Source organism: Myzus persicae, unplaced genomic scaffold (assembly GCF_001856785.1).
Source record: "Myzus persicae strain clone G006 unplaced genomic scaffold, MPER_G0061.0, whole genome shotgun sequence".
NCBI classification, from domain to species: domain Eukaryota; kingdom Metazoa; phylum Arthropoda; class Insecta; order Hemiptera; family Aphididae; genus Myzus; species Myzus persicae.
In genome coordinates, this window is record NW_019104214.1 from 57,298 (window position 1) to 70,540 (window position 13,243).

The window sequence follows — 13,243 nt, forward strand, 5'->3', positions numbered from 1 at the left end:
TGCTATATTGCTCACCCTGTTGTTTCCATAGCAACCCTGATGTTCCTATTCTGGGTCAATACCATCCACTTGCTGCAATGGGGAGATAAAAAAAACTACTGCATTCAGTTCAGCACAGATGCACAGTGCACTCTATCAGTTGGGCAGAGTGCTTATTATGAAATAAAAAATTATGAACATTTATTTCATAAATTGCTTATTTTATTAATAGAATATAGTAAAATTATTATTGTTTTTGGAAATAATGACGGTTAGAAACAGCCACTGGGTGGCACTTTTTTCTCAGTTATTTGTTTTATCTGCAAGTGTTGTTTTGTTTATGATTCCAATTTATCTACTCTGGAGTCACATTACATATGAACAAAATCATTTATCTAACTATAAGTGAGTACATGTATACAAACAAATGTTTTCTAATGGCAGAAATTTAAATTTTAAACCAATTTTGTTTACATATTTTATGTTGCAGGCCTCATGTGGTAGCTTTAATATTAGCTCGAGGTGGTAGTAAAGGAATACCGAGAAAAAATTTAGCTGTTATACAAAACACTACACTCCTCCGAAGATCTTTAGATACTATTAATGATTGTGGATGTATGATAAATAAGATTATTGATTTTTTTGTTAAGTGGAACTAAAAATTATTTTATCTGCTACCATTATATGGTTTCATTATCCATAAAATAAAAAGGAAATAAAATAACTTCTAAGTACCTTATTGGTTGGAAATGATATGTAAACTGTTCATTAAAAATAGTAATTTTTGATTTCCTTATACTGTTTTAGAATAACTGTGTATTAAGGTATGGTAGATATACCTATTTTCAACAAATGTATTACCTACTGGCTTCTATTTTAGAGTAAACTTACCTTTGAGCTTTGATCAGAATGGTTTTTTTTTAATATAACTAGATTTAAAATTACTTTAAAATTTAAAAACATCCATCATGTTTCTCCTGAAAGCTAACTTCTGTATCATAATTTATTCTTTAATTTTAGTATTCCACGATGTATGGGTATCAACAGATGATAAAGAAATTGCTGCTGAAGCTGAATTAGCAGGTGCTAAAGTTTTTCACCGTAGTGCAGAAACTGCTTCGGATGAAGCAACATCACTTAGTGCTGTTAAAGAGTTTAGCATGTATCATCAAAAAGTTGATATTTTTGCTATCATTCAGTGTACCTCGCCTTTTATGACCGCTGAGTATTTGACTAGGGCATATAAAATGGCAGTTAATCAGAAATTTGAATCTGTGTTTTCCGTAACACGAAGCCATAAACTACGTTGGAAACTGGATTCTGGTATTGTATTATTGTTCATTTTTCATAAATAATTTTAATGTTAAATTGATAAATTTGTGATCAATTGTACATAAGATGGTCAACTGCAACCATCAAATTTTGATGTTACCAAAAGACCAAGAAGACAAGACTGGGATGGAGAGTATGTAGAAAATGGCATGTTTTATTTTACATACAAGAACCTAATTGTAAATAATAAGCTCCAAGGAGGAAAGTAAGTATTTCAGATTTGAAATTTTTCTGTTTTGTTTACTTATTTATTTTTGATAAATTTAATTTTTAGGTTGGGAGTAGTTGTCATACCAATAAATAGAAGTTTAGAAATTGACACACAATTTGATTTGCAGGCTGCTCGCCTTTTAGCTCCATTACTAGATAAACCTAAAAATTTAACTGTTAGAACTAATGAAATTATTAAAAAGTCATAAGTCAATTTTAAAATTATAGTTATGTTATTACTTATTACAAGTTTTTGTTAGGTATAATAAAAATCAATTTATGTCTGTATAAATAAGATTAATATACTTGGCCTATGTAATTATGTAATACATATTTATTCATTTATTATTTTGTGAATATTATTGTTTGATGAATTGTAGAGTTTATACCAAATAAAATCTTAATTTTGATTACCTACACTTTTTTCATTATATTGAGTTTTAAAAGATAAATGTGAAATATACAAGTAATTTAAAATAGGTTAAATAGGAAAATCAGTATGGATTAAAACAAAATCATTATGATTTTACCTAGTAACGGTGCCCTTTAATGTTAAACCAGTATCATAAACAAATGACTAGTTACTGATGGAGAGTAGGTAATTAGTATTAAAAGATAATCTAAAAACTCACTTACAATAATAATGTTATGTTTATTACTTTATGCTATAAATTAATATAAAAATAATTATAAATATAATTACACATTTTTATAAATATTTAATATGCACCATTTACATATTAAATGAACTATAATTCTTTGCGGATGTCAGCGTATTGGAGGTCATCTGTAAAAAAAAATAATAATCATAATTCATAATAAAAACATAACTCCAACTTAGGATTTAATAAGAAATAAAATCTGGTTAAATTTTAAAAGTTTTTTCTTGAAACTTTGTTTCTATCATGAATGTAGATTCCAAAATACATAATAATTAGATTTCTACACATAGGTACAACTGGTACAAGCGAATACCTACATACTGTGTATTGTGTTAAATTTCTTAAATTAAACAATATGAAATTTAATTTGTGTTATTATATAATTTAATAATTAGGTTATACATTTTTTACCACAATAGGTAGGTAAATAATAATTTATGAATCATAGTTAGTAAGGAAAAATAAAAGTTCACACTAAAATAATATTATCATTATTATTAACTATGGAAATCCTACTAAAAAGTATAAACGGTTACCTTTAACATAAAATTGCTTTTTATTTTTTAGTTTCCAGTTAATGAATTTTGTCATTAAATATTTCATCTGTTAAGACATTAAAAATTAAAATATAATTAAAAATTTTAGTATCCAAGACAAATTACTACAATTTATATCTATATTTTACACAATATACCTTCTGTCTAATATTTGAATGTTTTGTTTCAATTGTTAATATTGACAACACAGGATCAACATATTTTGGAAGTCTTTCCTGTTCTTCTACTTGCTTATCTCTCCAAGTCTAAAAATAGTATAAGAAATATTTTATTTATTTATCTTAAAAATTGTTATTTTTATTATTTTCAATTAATAGGTAAATTTTAATTCACTCACCGTTATTTCTAAAATCAATTCTTCCAGTTTTTCTATTTCTGTTTTTGTGAATGGAGTATCTACTAAGGTTTTGTTTTTTATTTTTTTCAAAAATGATTTGCTCTTTTTTAATGTGTTACTTAGTATTTCTAATCTCGTTTTTCTTTCTATGTGCTCAAATGCTCTGTCCCAAACAGGCTTTAATATTTTTCTTAAATTATTATATGTATACTCTAATTCTTCTGCTTCAGCATTGAGACCATCATATCCCAACCAGATCGAAATCTTATAACAGGAAGTTTTACTTATTTATAACAATATACAGTACTAAACACATACATATTACTTTATGATAAATGTATCTATATTTTATATTTTATTAGCTGTATCCTCTATATAGGCATATATTGTACATATATATTATACATGAATAATGATTATAATTAATGACTGATTTCCTAAAAAAAACAGGCGGTGGATTAATGTACTAAGAATTTAAATGGGTTATGAGCATACATGCTTTGGGCAACAATGAACACACTGAACTTTGTAGTAGATACCATTTAGTCCCAAGATGCTCTATTTTTTATAGCATTCAATCAGTTAGGCTATTTTTACTAAAATTAAATTAATGCATTAACAGATGAATGAGAATGTATGTTTTTATGTTTTTTTTTAATGTATGTTCAGCATTTATGTTATATTTCATATTTTTTTAATAGAATAAATTATTTCTTATAATGCAATGCATTGTGTGCTCTAACAAATTAATATCAATTAATTATAATTGGGATTTTATCAATAAATTAATTGAATCAATAAATAAATATAATTCATTCATTCATTCATTAAAAGAGAAAAAAATTGGAGTGATGATGTTTGGTAGACCACCTATATGGCTGTATTTGAATTACTGGCTATACTCAGACACTCAGTTCAGTGAGGGAACATACCAATTTTGTGCATTACCATGCCACACCTTGTCATTGACACCGGTTCAAGCAAGTGCCACTGTGATTATAATATGCTGAATAGTGAATACTATCATAGAAAAAATATAGAATAGATACAGCGTGGTCAGTGTGATATACTAGTAATAATAAGTACCTATAATAGATGTATCTATAAAATAAAAAAAACTATCTGTTGGTAACCGCATCAATTGAGAATGACTGGATTTAATTGGCTTATTTTTTTGCCGAGTGGGAAGCTTATATCATACTAAAACTAATAATCTATACTACTAATAAAAAATAAATTTCAATTTTCATGAAATAAAATAATAAAATAAAATAAAATCAGGGGTAATAGGTAGGTAATTGAATACAGAAAAAAATGTTGTGACCTATCACAAATAAATAAACAAGTAACATCAAAATTCAAAATGTCTTTTGTTAGTTTAAGAGTGAACGAAAAAAATCAAAATTATTTTTGGTATTAGCGATTAGCTGTCATTAGACATCAAACTATACAAAAGGAGATAAGAACGTTATACTAAAGATTTTAGAAATATTCAATTAGTAAAATCAAGATTTATATAGGAAGAGGATTGACATTATGACATTGAATCAGCTTAAACAACTTAATTCATCAGCTAGTAATAAAAAATTGGAGAATTTACTAGAAATATCATTAATAAAAAGCAGAAATAATAGAAGGGGTTATAAATTATCATCCTAAGGAACACCAGATGTAACATAAATATTGTCTACATTTTATTATATTGATCTAAAGATACTAACTATTATACCTAAACTTTATTTTAAAGTATTTACAGTTAACCGAAGAGACAAAAGTATAGATACCTCAGACAATTTTTCCAAAATAGATCTTGTTTCTGCATCAGTAGCAGAATTAGTATACTCTGGCTGATTTAATTTTTCACGTACTTCAACAATAAGTGTAAGTAAATTATGTAACGCCTTTTCTTTACGTAATTGAGACAAATCCTTTGCCCTAAGCTTCTTTAATCTAAATAATATGCACAATTAGACTATTAAAAATATTAGTTTCTAAATAAATACCTTACTTTGTAATTACATTTTGCAAATCATCATCACCTATAGGAAGCACAAATAAATATTCATGTTCAACTTCAATAGTTTGTCTAACAGCAGGAAGTGTAGAACCACTAGAATCGTCTAGGTTATTTTGGACAAGTATTTTATTTTCAATGAATTTGTCACCAACTAAATTAAAAATAATTCAAATGGATTCATACAACTTTTCTTATTCAAACTATTATAATTTTAAATTTTAACCTTTAAATAAATTTCTTATGAAATTAAAAATTTTCAATAAAATTGATTCTTCTATTTGATCATTAGTAACAGATTTTCCAATTGAAAACTCGACATTTTCTAATATTAATATACCACTAGCATCCATAATAAAATGTAAGTTTATTTTATTGGCATTTATACTTTCTTGGTCTTGATACTTAGAATAGGAATCTTGTACTCCTTTTAATTGTATGTGATCAAGTGACAATGAACCTAAACATCTTATTGCATTTTCATCTAAATGATTAAGTTCCGCATAACCCACAGTAAAATCAAAATCTAATTTATGATTAATAAATGTTACTATTTTGCGTAGTGGGTAAGGCTTCATGTAACTAAATAAAATACGCCTTACTTGTTTAATGGGTTCACTTTCAAATTTGTTTTCTCTATTAAATATCAACTATATAGAACATATTGATAAATAAATATTAAAATTCTTAAAGTGTGGAACATGATGAATCATATAATATGAATAAATTAACCTCAATAGGGAACATCGTGGCATCTTTAGTAATAAATGTGTTAATTTTGAATCCATTTTTAAGTTCTGCTGCTTTATATGCAGCTCCTAAAGCGGCAGCTTCATCAGTATTCAATGACCGACCAAGCAAATGACCATTTTTTAAATCTTTAATTAAAATATCTTGAATTCGAGGAACTCTAGTACCGGCACCAACTAACATCACCTAAAATATTATCTAATAATTATATTATTGTGGTTCATAACTAAAAACAAAATTTAATTCAATTTACCTGTTTAATAAGTTCAATAGTCAGTCCTGACGCAACTAAAGCTTTTAGAGCTGGACGTGTAACTTTATCAAATAAATCTTTGCACAACCGTTCTAGTTCTTCTCGGGTAACTTTAATGTCCATATCTTTTTGGTCAATTAAACTTTCTATCTAAAATTTCATGTTTTAAGTATTAATATTTATTTATATTACAAAGATCATATCATAATAATTAAAATAATGTTGAATTACTCGGGCAAAATGTTCAGTATTTGCACTTAATACAACCTTTAATCGTCCAGCTTCTTTGAATAGTTTTGCCATGGATTGAGGGTTTTTAGTAACATCGTTGGGTGTTAATTTTAGATCGTTAAATTTAGTTGCTAAGTAATCTCTTAGCCGCAGTTGTATTTCCAAGCCACCCAAGTTTCGGTCGTATCTGGTAAATTAAATATTTAAATATTAGAATAATTGTTCTTTAACATTGTTAAGATTTGAAGGTACAAACCCTACTCCCAGTACAGTAAGTTGTGGTTGAAGTTCATTAGATTTTACTAATTGATAGGATACAACTGATACTTGAGTACCATATGCACCCATATCGTAAAACATCATATACATTGGGGATATTTCATTAAAACTTTTTATATGGGATATACCATAATTCAAAGCAGCTAAAAAAAAATTAATTTGTATTATTTAAACACAATAGAAACATCATAGCATATACAATTTAATAACTTAAGTTTATACATTATATCACTGAAACTGCAGTATGTAATTAAATGCTTTAAAATAATTAGTAGTTTTGAAACCTATTAGTTGTGTAGGTATAAGGTATTGATAGATTAGGTATTTTTTATACACATATGGACTTACTTGCAGTATAACTGTTGACAAGCTGCAATACTTTAATTCCAACAATTTCTGCTGCTCTCAACATTGCAGATCGTTCGGCTTGACCAAAATAACCAGGGACAGAAATTACTGCTTCATTTATAACTTGTCCAGAATTATCTTGTGCGAATTCTCTTGCTTTTTCCAACATCATTGCCACTAATTCTTCAGGTGAAAATTGTTCATCACTACAATTTTGTTGTACATTAAATATAACAATAGGTATTGAGTCATTGAGACATAATATTTATCATTATTCATTAGGTACTTAAGAACTTATATCATTTAAACATACGAGTCGTTATGCTTGAAAATCACTGTATTTCTTTTTGGATCAGGAATAATGTTATAATAAGGGAACCGTGTTTTATAGACATCAACAATCGGATTGTCTATTTTCTTTCCTAATAAGTCTAGAAAATAAATGTAACAGTTGGGTGGAAATCGAACTCCCACAGCTAGTGCATCTTTCCCAAACATACGTTCACCATCGCGAAAAGCTATAGCACTAGGAGTTTTCCTTTTAGATTCTTTGTTAAGAGCTATTTCTTCTGGAATGTCAGGCTAAGCAAATTTAGAACATATAAAAATATAATATATTGGTAAAAATAGAAATATTTGTTTTATGTATGGGCCATTCTCGTATTAATACTTACTGAAACTATTGCTACTTTCATCCATTCCGAACCAAGGTCTACACTCATTACAGTTAAACTGTATACATCGATAATTTGTAAACACAACTCCATTATTATGATTTGTGTTGTGATTGATGTCCAAAACAAGATATTCATTTTGATAAATAGATTTAAAATTAACCAACAGTAATAAAAATAATATTCTTCACTTACCTAGACACACAATTTGCCAATTATCTAATTCAATGAAAATAGAAGAAATATTTTATGTGAAGAAAAATAATAACTTTTATGCCAAAAAATATAATTTTATATTGTTTAATACTTACAAGTTACAACTGTTTATTTGTAAATTCAAACAAAACATGTTAACACTTTTTTTTTATTGAAAATTAATGTAGCTGCACATGTGACATGTCTCATTTAGTCTAAATGTAAACAAATATACATTTGGTGATTTCTGATTGGTTGATAAAAACTATTAATTAGTATTAACAAATTTTTCCAAAGTGCGTAAATTATGCAAATTTGTTTTAAAATCTTTAGGAATTATGCATAATGCATAGACAGGTTTATGATATAGTGTATCCGTGTGTTGTTTATTCAACGGTATCCATATACATATATAAGATCAATTATTTTGTTATTTAATTTAATTATTTTTACAATAGTATCTTGTAATTTTAATTAACTTATGAATAAAACTGTTTATAACCATGTTTTACTGTAGATAGCCATATAAATATATAACTAATGAATTAATATGTTATTTATTTTAAGTTAAAATGTTGCTAATAATACAGTAAACACTAATACTATAATACTATAATATGTTGATAATGTATTATAAAATAATACAGCTTTTATAGCCTACAGGAATGTGAAACATTCAAATTAAAGGAATAAGGGTAATTTTTGCTGAATAGTTTCTTTTTTTTGATTTATCACCTGATAGTATAGAGACCATATAATTAAACCATAAATATAATTTTAGGTCATCAAAAACAACCGATTTTTAACAAACCATTGATTTTACTATTGTTAGGTTTAATAGCATGGGGAGTGTGTACAATATCAGAAAATATTTCATCCAAACTGTATTTTAGCAGAAAAATCTTTCTATCGAATAATATATTATAAGAACAAAATTTTGTCTAAAGCATATTTAATCTGGAAAATATGTATAGCAAAAGTAAAACGATAGAAAATATTACATTCAAAAATTATCCTAGCGAAAATATTTAATCCAAAACCTAGGTACATTTTTGGATAAACTTTGTTTCAAGGACATTATTTTCCAACATCTATTTTCGGACGTAATATTCTCGACAGAAATATTTTTGGATATTTTGTAGGTCAACAATTTACCAAATTATTACATGTTGTTCGCTTTTAAAATATAAATATTTTACATTATTTATTTTCATGTTTTTGAATTTTAGTGAAGTACTTACAAATAAATTTAAAAAAGTTCTAATAAACTTAAAGGATTAAGAATAATACCAAAATCATTTTTAAAATTATTATTGATGACTGATGAGTCATCCATCACTCATCAACGATTCCATATATTCATATAGAATGTAATCTCAATGACAAGTTTGGTAAAAAATAATGTAGCTATACTCTGTCAAAAAAGAGAATAATAAATCAGCTGACCGATTTAAGTCAGTACTGTGCATCTACAACAAACTACCCAGAGTTAGGGCGATCACATGGTTCTTCACCACCCGCCAATCTCATCATTCCCGATGCATAAAAAGTGATGGTTCTCCTTGAAGAGTAAAAGTGTAATTTAATACTTATTACTTTGTTGAAAAATAAAGATTTCAGTTTTTTTTAAGTAGATAATTCAATAATATATTTAAAAGATTGACCTCATATAAAATATTTCAATAAAATAAGCAAATATTTCAACTTTTTTTTATAATAGAGATTAAAATCTGAAAACTAAATCTACTAAATAGTATTTTTTTTTAAATAACTAAAATTGTATTAAAAAAAATATTTACAATAATATAGTCTTAAATGCTTATTAGTTATTACACACGATTTAATTTTTGTAGAAATTGAATACAAATATTTTTTAATGTAGTACCACATTGATCATTTTAGTATTATTTTTTCTTTACCATTGATCTTCTACACGACCAAATTTGTAAATCAGAGAAGCAGCAAATATAAAAACATTTTGAAAAAACAGTTCAAGTCCAACTGTCATATTTGGTTTAATTGAACCTATAAATCAAAATTGATGTTTAAAATGTGTACCAAAATAATAACAAATATTTCTAGTAATTGTAGTCTTACTTTTAGCTGCTACAAAATCCGCAAAAAATATCCAACAAGCAGCAATCAAAGCAGCAAAACCCAATACAAAACCCATAAATAACCAACTACGTGCTCCTCTGGGTCCAAACCATCCTCCCGAGTAAGCTTCTCCTCGAATTTGAGAATTAGATACAACGTTGATCCTAAAAAACATGATTACAATTTTGCACAAAATAATTAATATCAAAAAAAAAACCAAAGACTTATTATCATTGGAGTCTAAGTTTTGAACATTATAACATAAAAAAAATGTATTTTAAACTATACTACAATTATTTTATTACACTGAATAGTATAATTATTCATCAATATAAAAAAGTATTATAGCTATTATATAAACATAAGCATCTACAATCTATTGTCAACCTAGGGGTAGAGAGTTATGTAGATCTAAGCTAACATAACGGGTAACCAAACAGGTGATCTAACCTATGGTTTGGTAAGTATAGAAATACTGTAACCTATAATTTTGGAACTAATTATCTGAGCCAATTTTTGTTTTTGTGTCAAAAAGTCAATGATGAAAAAAAAAATTTGAATTAAGGTGTTTGGTATAGAAAATATATACCATACATAATTTAGTCTAATTTGAGTTTTCTAATTTCAAAAAAAAATGATTCATGCAACATATATTTTTCATATTGTGACATTGTATTATTCTGAGGCGCTGTTTGTGAATTACATCCTTCACGGATTATTCATGTGAAACTTATTAACCATACACAAAATATATCAATTTTTATAGTCAATAAATTGTAAATGTCTTTATAAATAAACAAATAAAAAATAATAATTCTATCTAATGGTTAAATTCCTTAAAAAAAAAAAATAAACATTTGAGAGCTGCAAAATATTATTAACCATAGGTACCTACTGTCTTGTTACATTTTTTTAAAATTTAAATGATCCATAAACATTTTATAGTTTCATCTTGATACCTATCAACTTAGGGACCATTATATATTTTTTAGACTTTTGGATAGTGTATGAAACTATATGATAATATTAATTTTAAATAAGGCCATTTTTTTTTTTTACTTAAATAAAAATTTGTATGTTAGAATCTTAAGTTTTACAGTTAAAAAAAAAAAATTATAAAATAATTGTATAAATGTACACTTACATAAACAATGAAAATGTTCCAACCAATCCACAAATATGATAGGTACCAGGAACTTGACTAGGGTTTACTGCCATACCATCAATTATTAGCCACCATCCGACTGCAAACTGTTAAACGATAATTAGCAATCATTTTGTATCTAAATAATATACATTTCACCAACCAGAAGTCCTGATATCATCCCAGAAACAACATTTCTTTTTTCACTTCCTCCTTCAAACCACAAACAATTTCCCAAGTTCAAGTTATCCATACAGACCATAGGCATTGTTAAAAAATAATAAAAGCAATACTAGTAAGTTAATGTAAAATAATTTTTTTTTTATATAAGTATGAACACAGTGTGTTAAGAATTTGCAAAATGTTGTTACACTTAGACTAAATACTTTGGTATTTATTTAAACTACAACTCGGAGCTATTTCAGCTACTGTTCAGTGGATCAGCGAATATTACTGATTAATGATTAGTGATTTAACAATGAAGAATTCACAAATGTCTATACAACAGAATATTCTGTGATATTATCTCTTGTGATACCATAGAACAATAGTGATAGTGCGATATTATTGTAATATTGTCATAAAAAGCACAGACATAATATTAAAGTGGATTAAAGGCAGTAATTTATTTTAGACTTTAGTAAGGCATTAAGCACTATTTAGTACCTCAGTAGATTAAATAAATTTTTGACGATAAAATTGCATTTGCAAATTCATTGTGTGTAGAAAATAATATATTTTAAAAGTTTCGAGTACCTACCTACGAATAATATTTTTACATTACAACAAATAATATCTAAAATCGTTATCCTTAGTTAGAATTTTCTAAGTTGGTCCAAATTTGAGCTTAAAATGTCTACAAAAAAAAACTGGGTTTATATATTTTGTAGATTCTTTTGTTGTAGTATAGGTAAACTTTCTAAATATTTCTCATGTCCAAAAACAGCTCAAAAAGATTGAAAAAGCTCGACATTTATTGCTATGTAGAAAATACTAATAACTAATAAAAATTTCAAGTACCTACCTGAGTATTTACTGCTATTAGTTTTTTAGATACCTACACCAAAAAAGCTAAATCCATTTTGTCGAAAACTGCAGTTAATAACCATGGTTTTGAATTTTTACGTAAAAATCTACGTTTTTTCTTAATTGTTTTTGTTTTTCTCAACGCCAATGCATTATTATGACTAATTATCATGTATAAATATTAAAAATAAAATAAAAAATTTTGTAAGATCAATGCATTCATCGATTCTTTCAGCGTCTAAAAAAACACATACCTGATGCCTATTTATAAAATAAATGTATTCATCGCATTGCTCGGAAAATAAAATTTATACTAGATAATAGTTAGACTGAAAAAAATTATGAAAATCATATTGATAATAATTTAAGACTTATATCCTAAAAATCCCAAAATTAATACTTAAAAAAAATATATTACTTTATTAGATACGTTTTGAATTAATTTATTCCAAAAAAATATTTTGAAAAATAAATTACTTGACTTAAAACATAGATTAAATATACTTGTATACATATTTAAGTATTTAACCTATGCTTAAAATAACATTTTAAGTTTTGAACCATGAGCGTAACTTGGAGGGCAATTTTTAAAGGGGGGGGGGCTTTACTTTATGTCGATATACCGTGTAATTCAATACTAGATATTATACCTACTTAATCTGTGGAAATTCTAACATAATATTATCTAAACTAACTATTTATTGTAGCCTGTAAAACTAAATTACATTATGAAAAAAGCTTGATGAAATGATGTTATGTTTGTACCTAGGTACCAATGTGATCAAATACCTACTCAAAGTTTTTAGTGCATGCTTTTGCATATTTTGACATTTTTGGATTTAATGGACATATTTTTGATTATAAGATAATATTTTGAAAGTTTTGTCAAAAATCAAGCACCTCAGTAAATATTTTTCATGAAACAAGGTCAAGAATTATATTGAATTTGAATGAAGAATCAGATCAGTATTTGCCTGTATAAATATATATATAATTATATAATTATTTATTTTTTTTTACATATGGGTGTCTACATAGAAAATAGAATAAAATACCCGAAATAGTTAAAATTATTTTAAATAAATAAAATATTTAAAGACAAATGTATTTTTTTAGTGTTTTACCTATGGGTGAGAATTTTATTTAAGGCATATT

General features: G+C 26.1%; 3 protein-coding genes across 3 annotated transcripts; 1 reads left to right on the forward strand and 2 right to left on the reverse strand.

The window, feature by feature from the left end:
• Window positions 1-244: 244 nt before the first annotated feature.
• Window positions 245-1,786, forward strand: LOC111040112 (N-acylneuraminate cytidylyltransferase). The gene is made up of 5 exons (XM_022323872.1): window positions 245-384; window positions 470-594; window positions 1,000-1,302; window positions 1,378-1,516; window positions 1,586-1,786. Exons 1-5 carry the CDS (start codon window positions 245-247, stop codon window positions 1,728-1,730), a joined length of 852 nt encoding a protein of 283 aa, XP_022179564.1. The 3' UTR covers window positions 1,731-1,786.
• A 180-nt stretch (window positions 1,787-1,966) lies between these two features.
• LOC111040111 (hypoxia up-regulated protein 1-like) lies at window positions 1,967-7,764 on the reverse strand. The gene is made up of 14 exons (XM_022323871.1): window positions 7,627-7,764; window positions 7,266-7,534; window positions 6,953-7,158; window positions 6,582-6,747; window positions 6,326-6,512; window positions 6,095-6,244; window positions 5,824-6,027; window positions 5,318-5,741; window positions 5,086-5,245; window positions 4,862-5,027; window positions 3,078-3,341; window positions 2,878-2,985; window positions 2,720-2,786; window positions 1,967-2,308 (listed from the first exon to the last, which is right to left on the reverse strand). The coding sequence occupies exons 1-14, from the start codon at window positions 7,762-7,764 to the stop codon at window positions 2,271-2,273; spliced, it is 2,547 nt and encodes an 848-aa protein (XP_022179563.1). The 3' UTR covers window positions 1,967-2,270.
• Window positions 7,765-9,517: 1,753 nt separating this feature from the next.
• LOC111040114 (transmembrane protein 50A) lies at window positions 9,518-11,553 on the reverse strand. Its single transcript, XM_022323874.1, has 4 exons — window positions 11,226-11,553; window positions 11,063-11,169; window positions 9,919-10,082; window positions 9,518-9,846 (listed from the first exon to the last, which is right to left on the reverse strand). The coding sequence occupies exons 1-4, from the start codon at window positions 11,328-11,330 to the stop codon at window positions 9,737-9,739; spliced, it is 486 nt and encodes a 161-aa protein (XP_022179566.1). The 5' UTR covers window positions 11,331-11,553; the 3' UTR covers window positions 9,518-9,736.
• Between the last annotated feature and the right edge of the window lie 1,690 nt (window positions 11,554-13,243).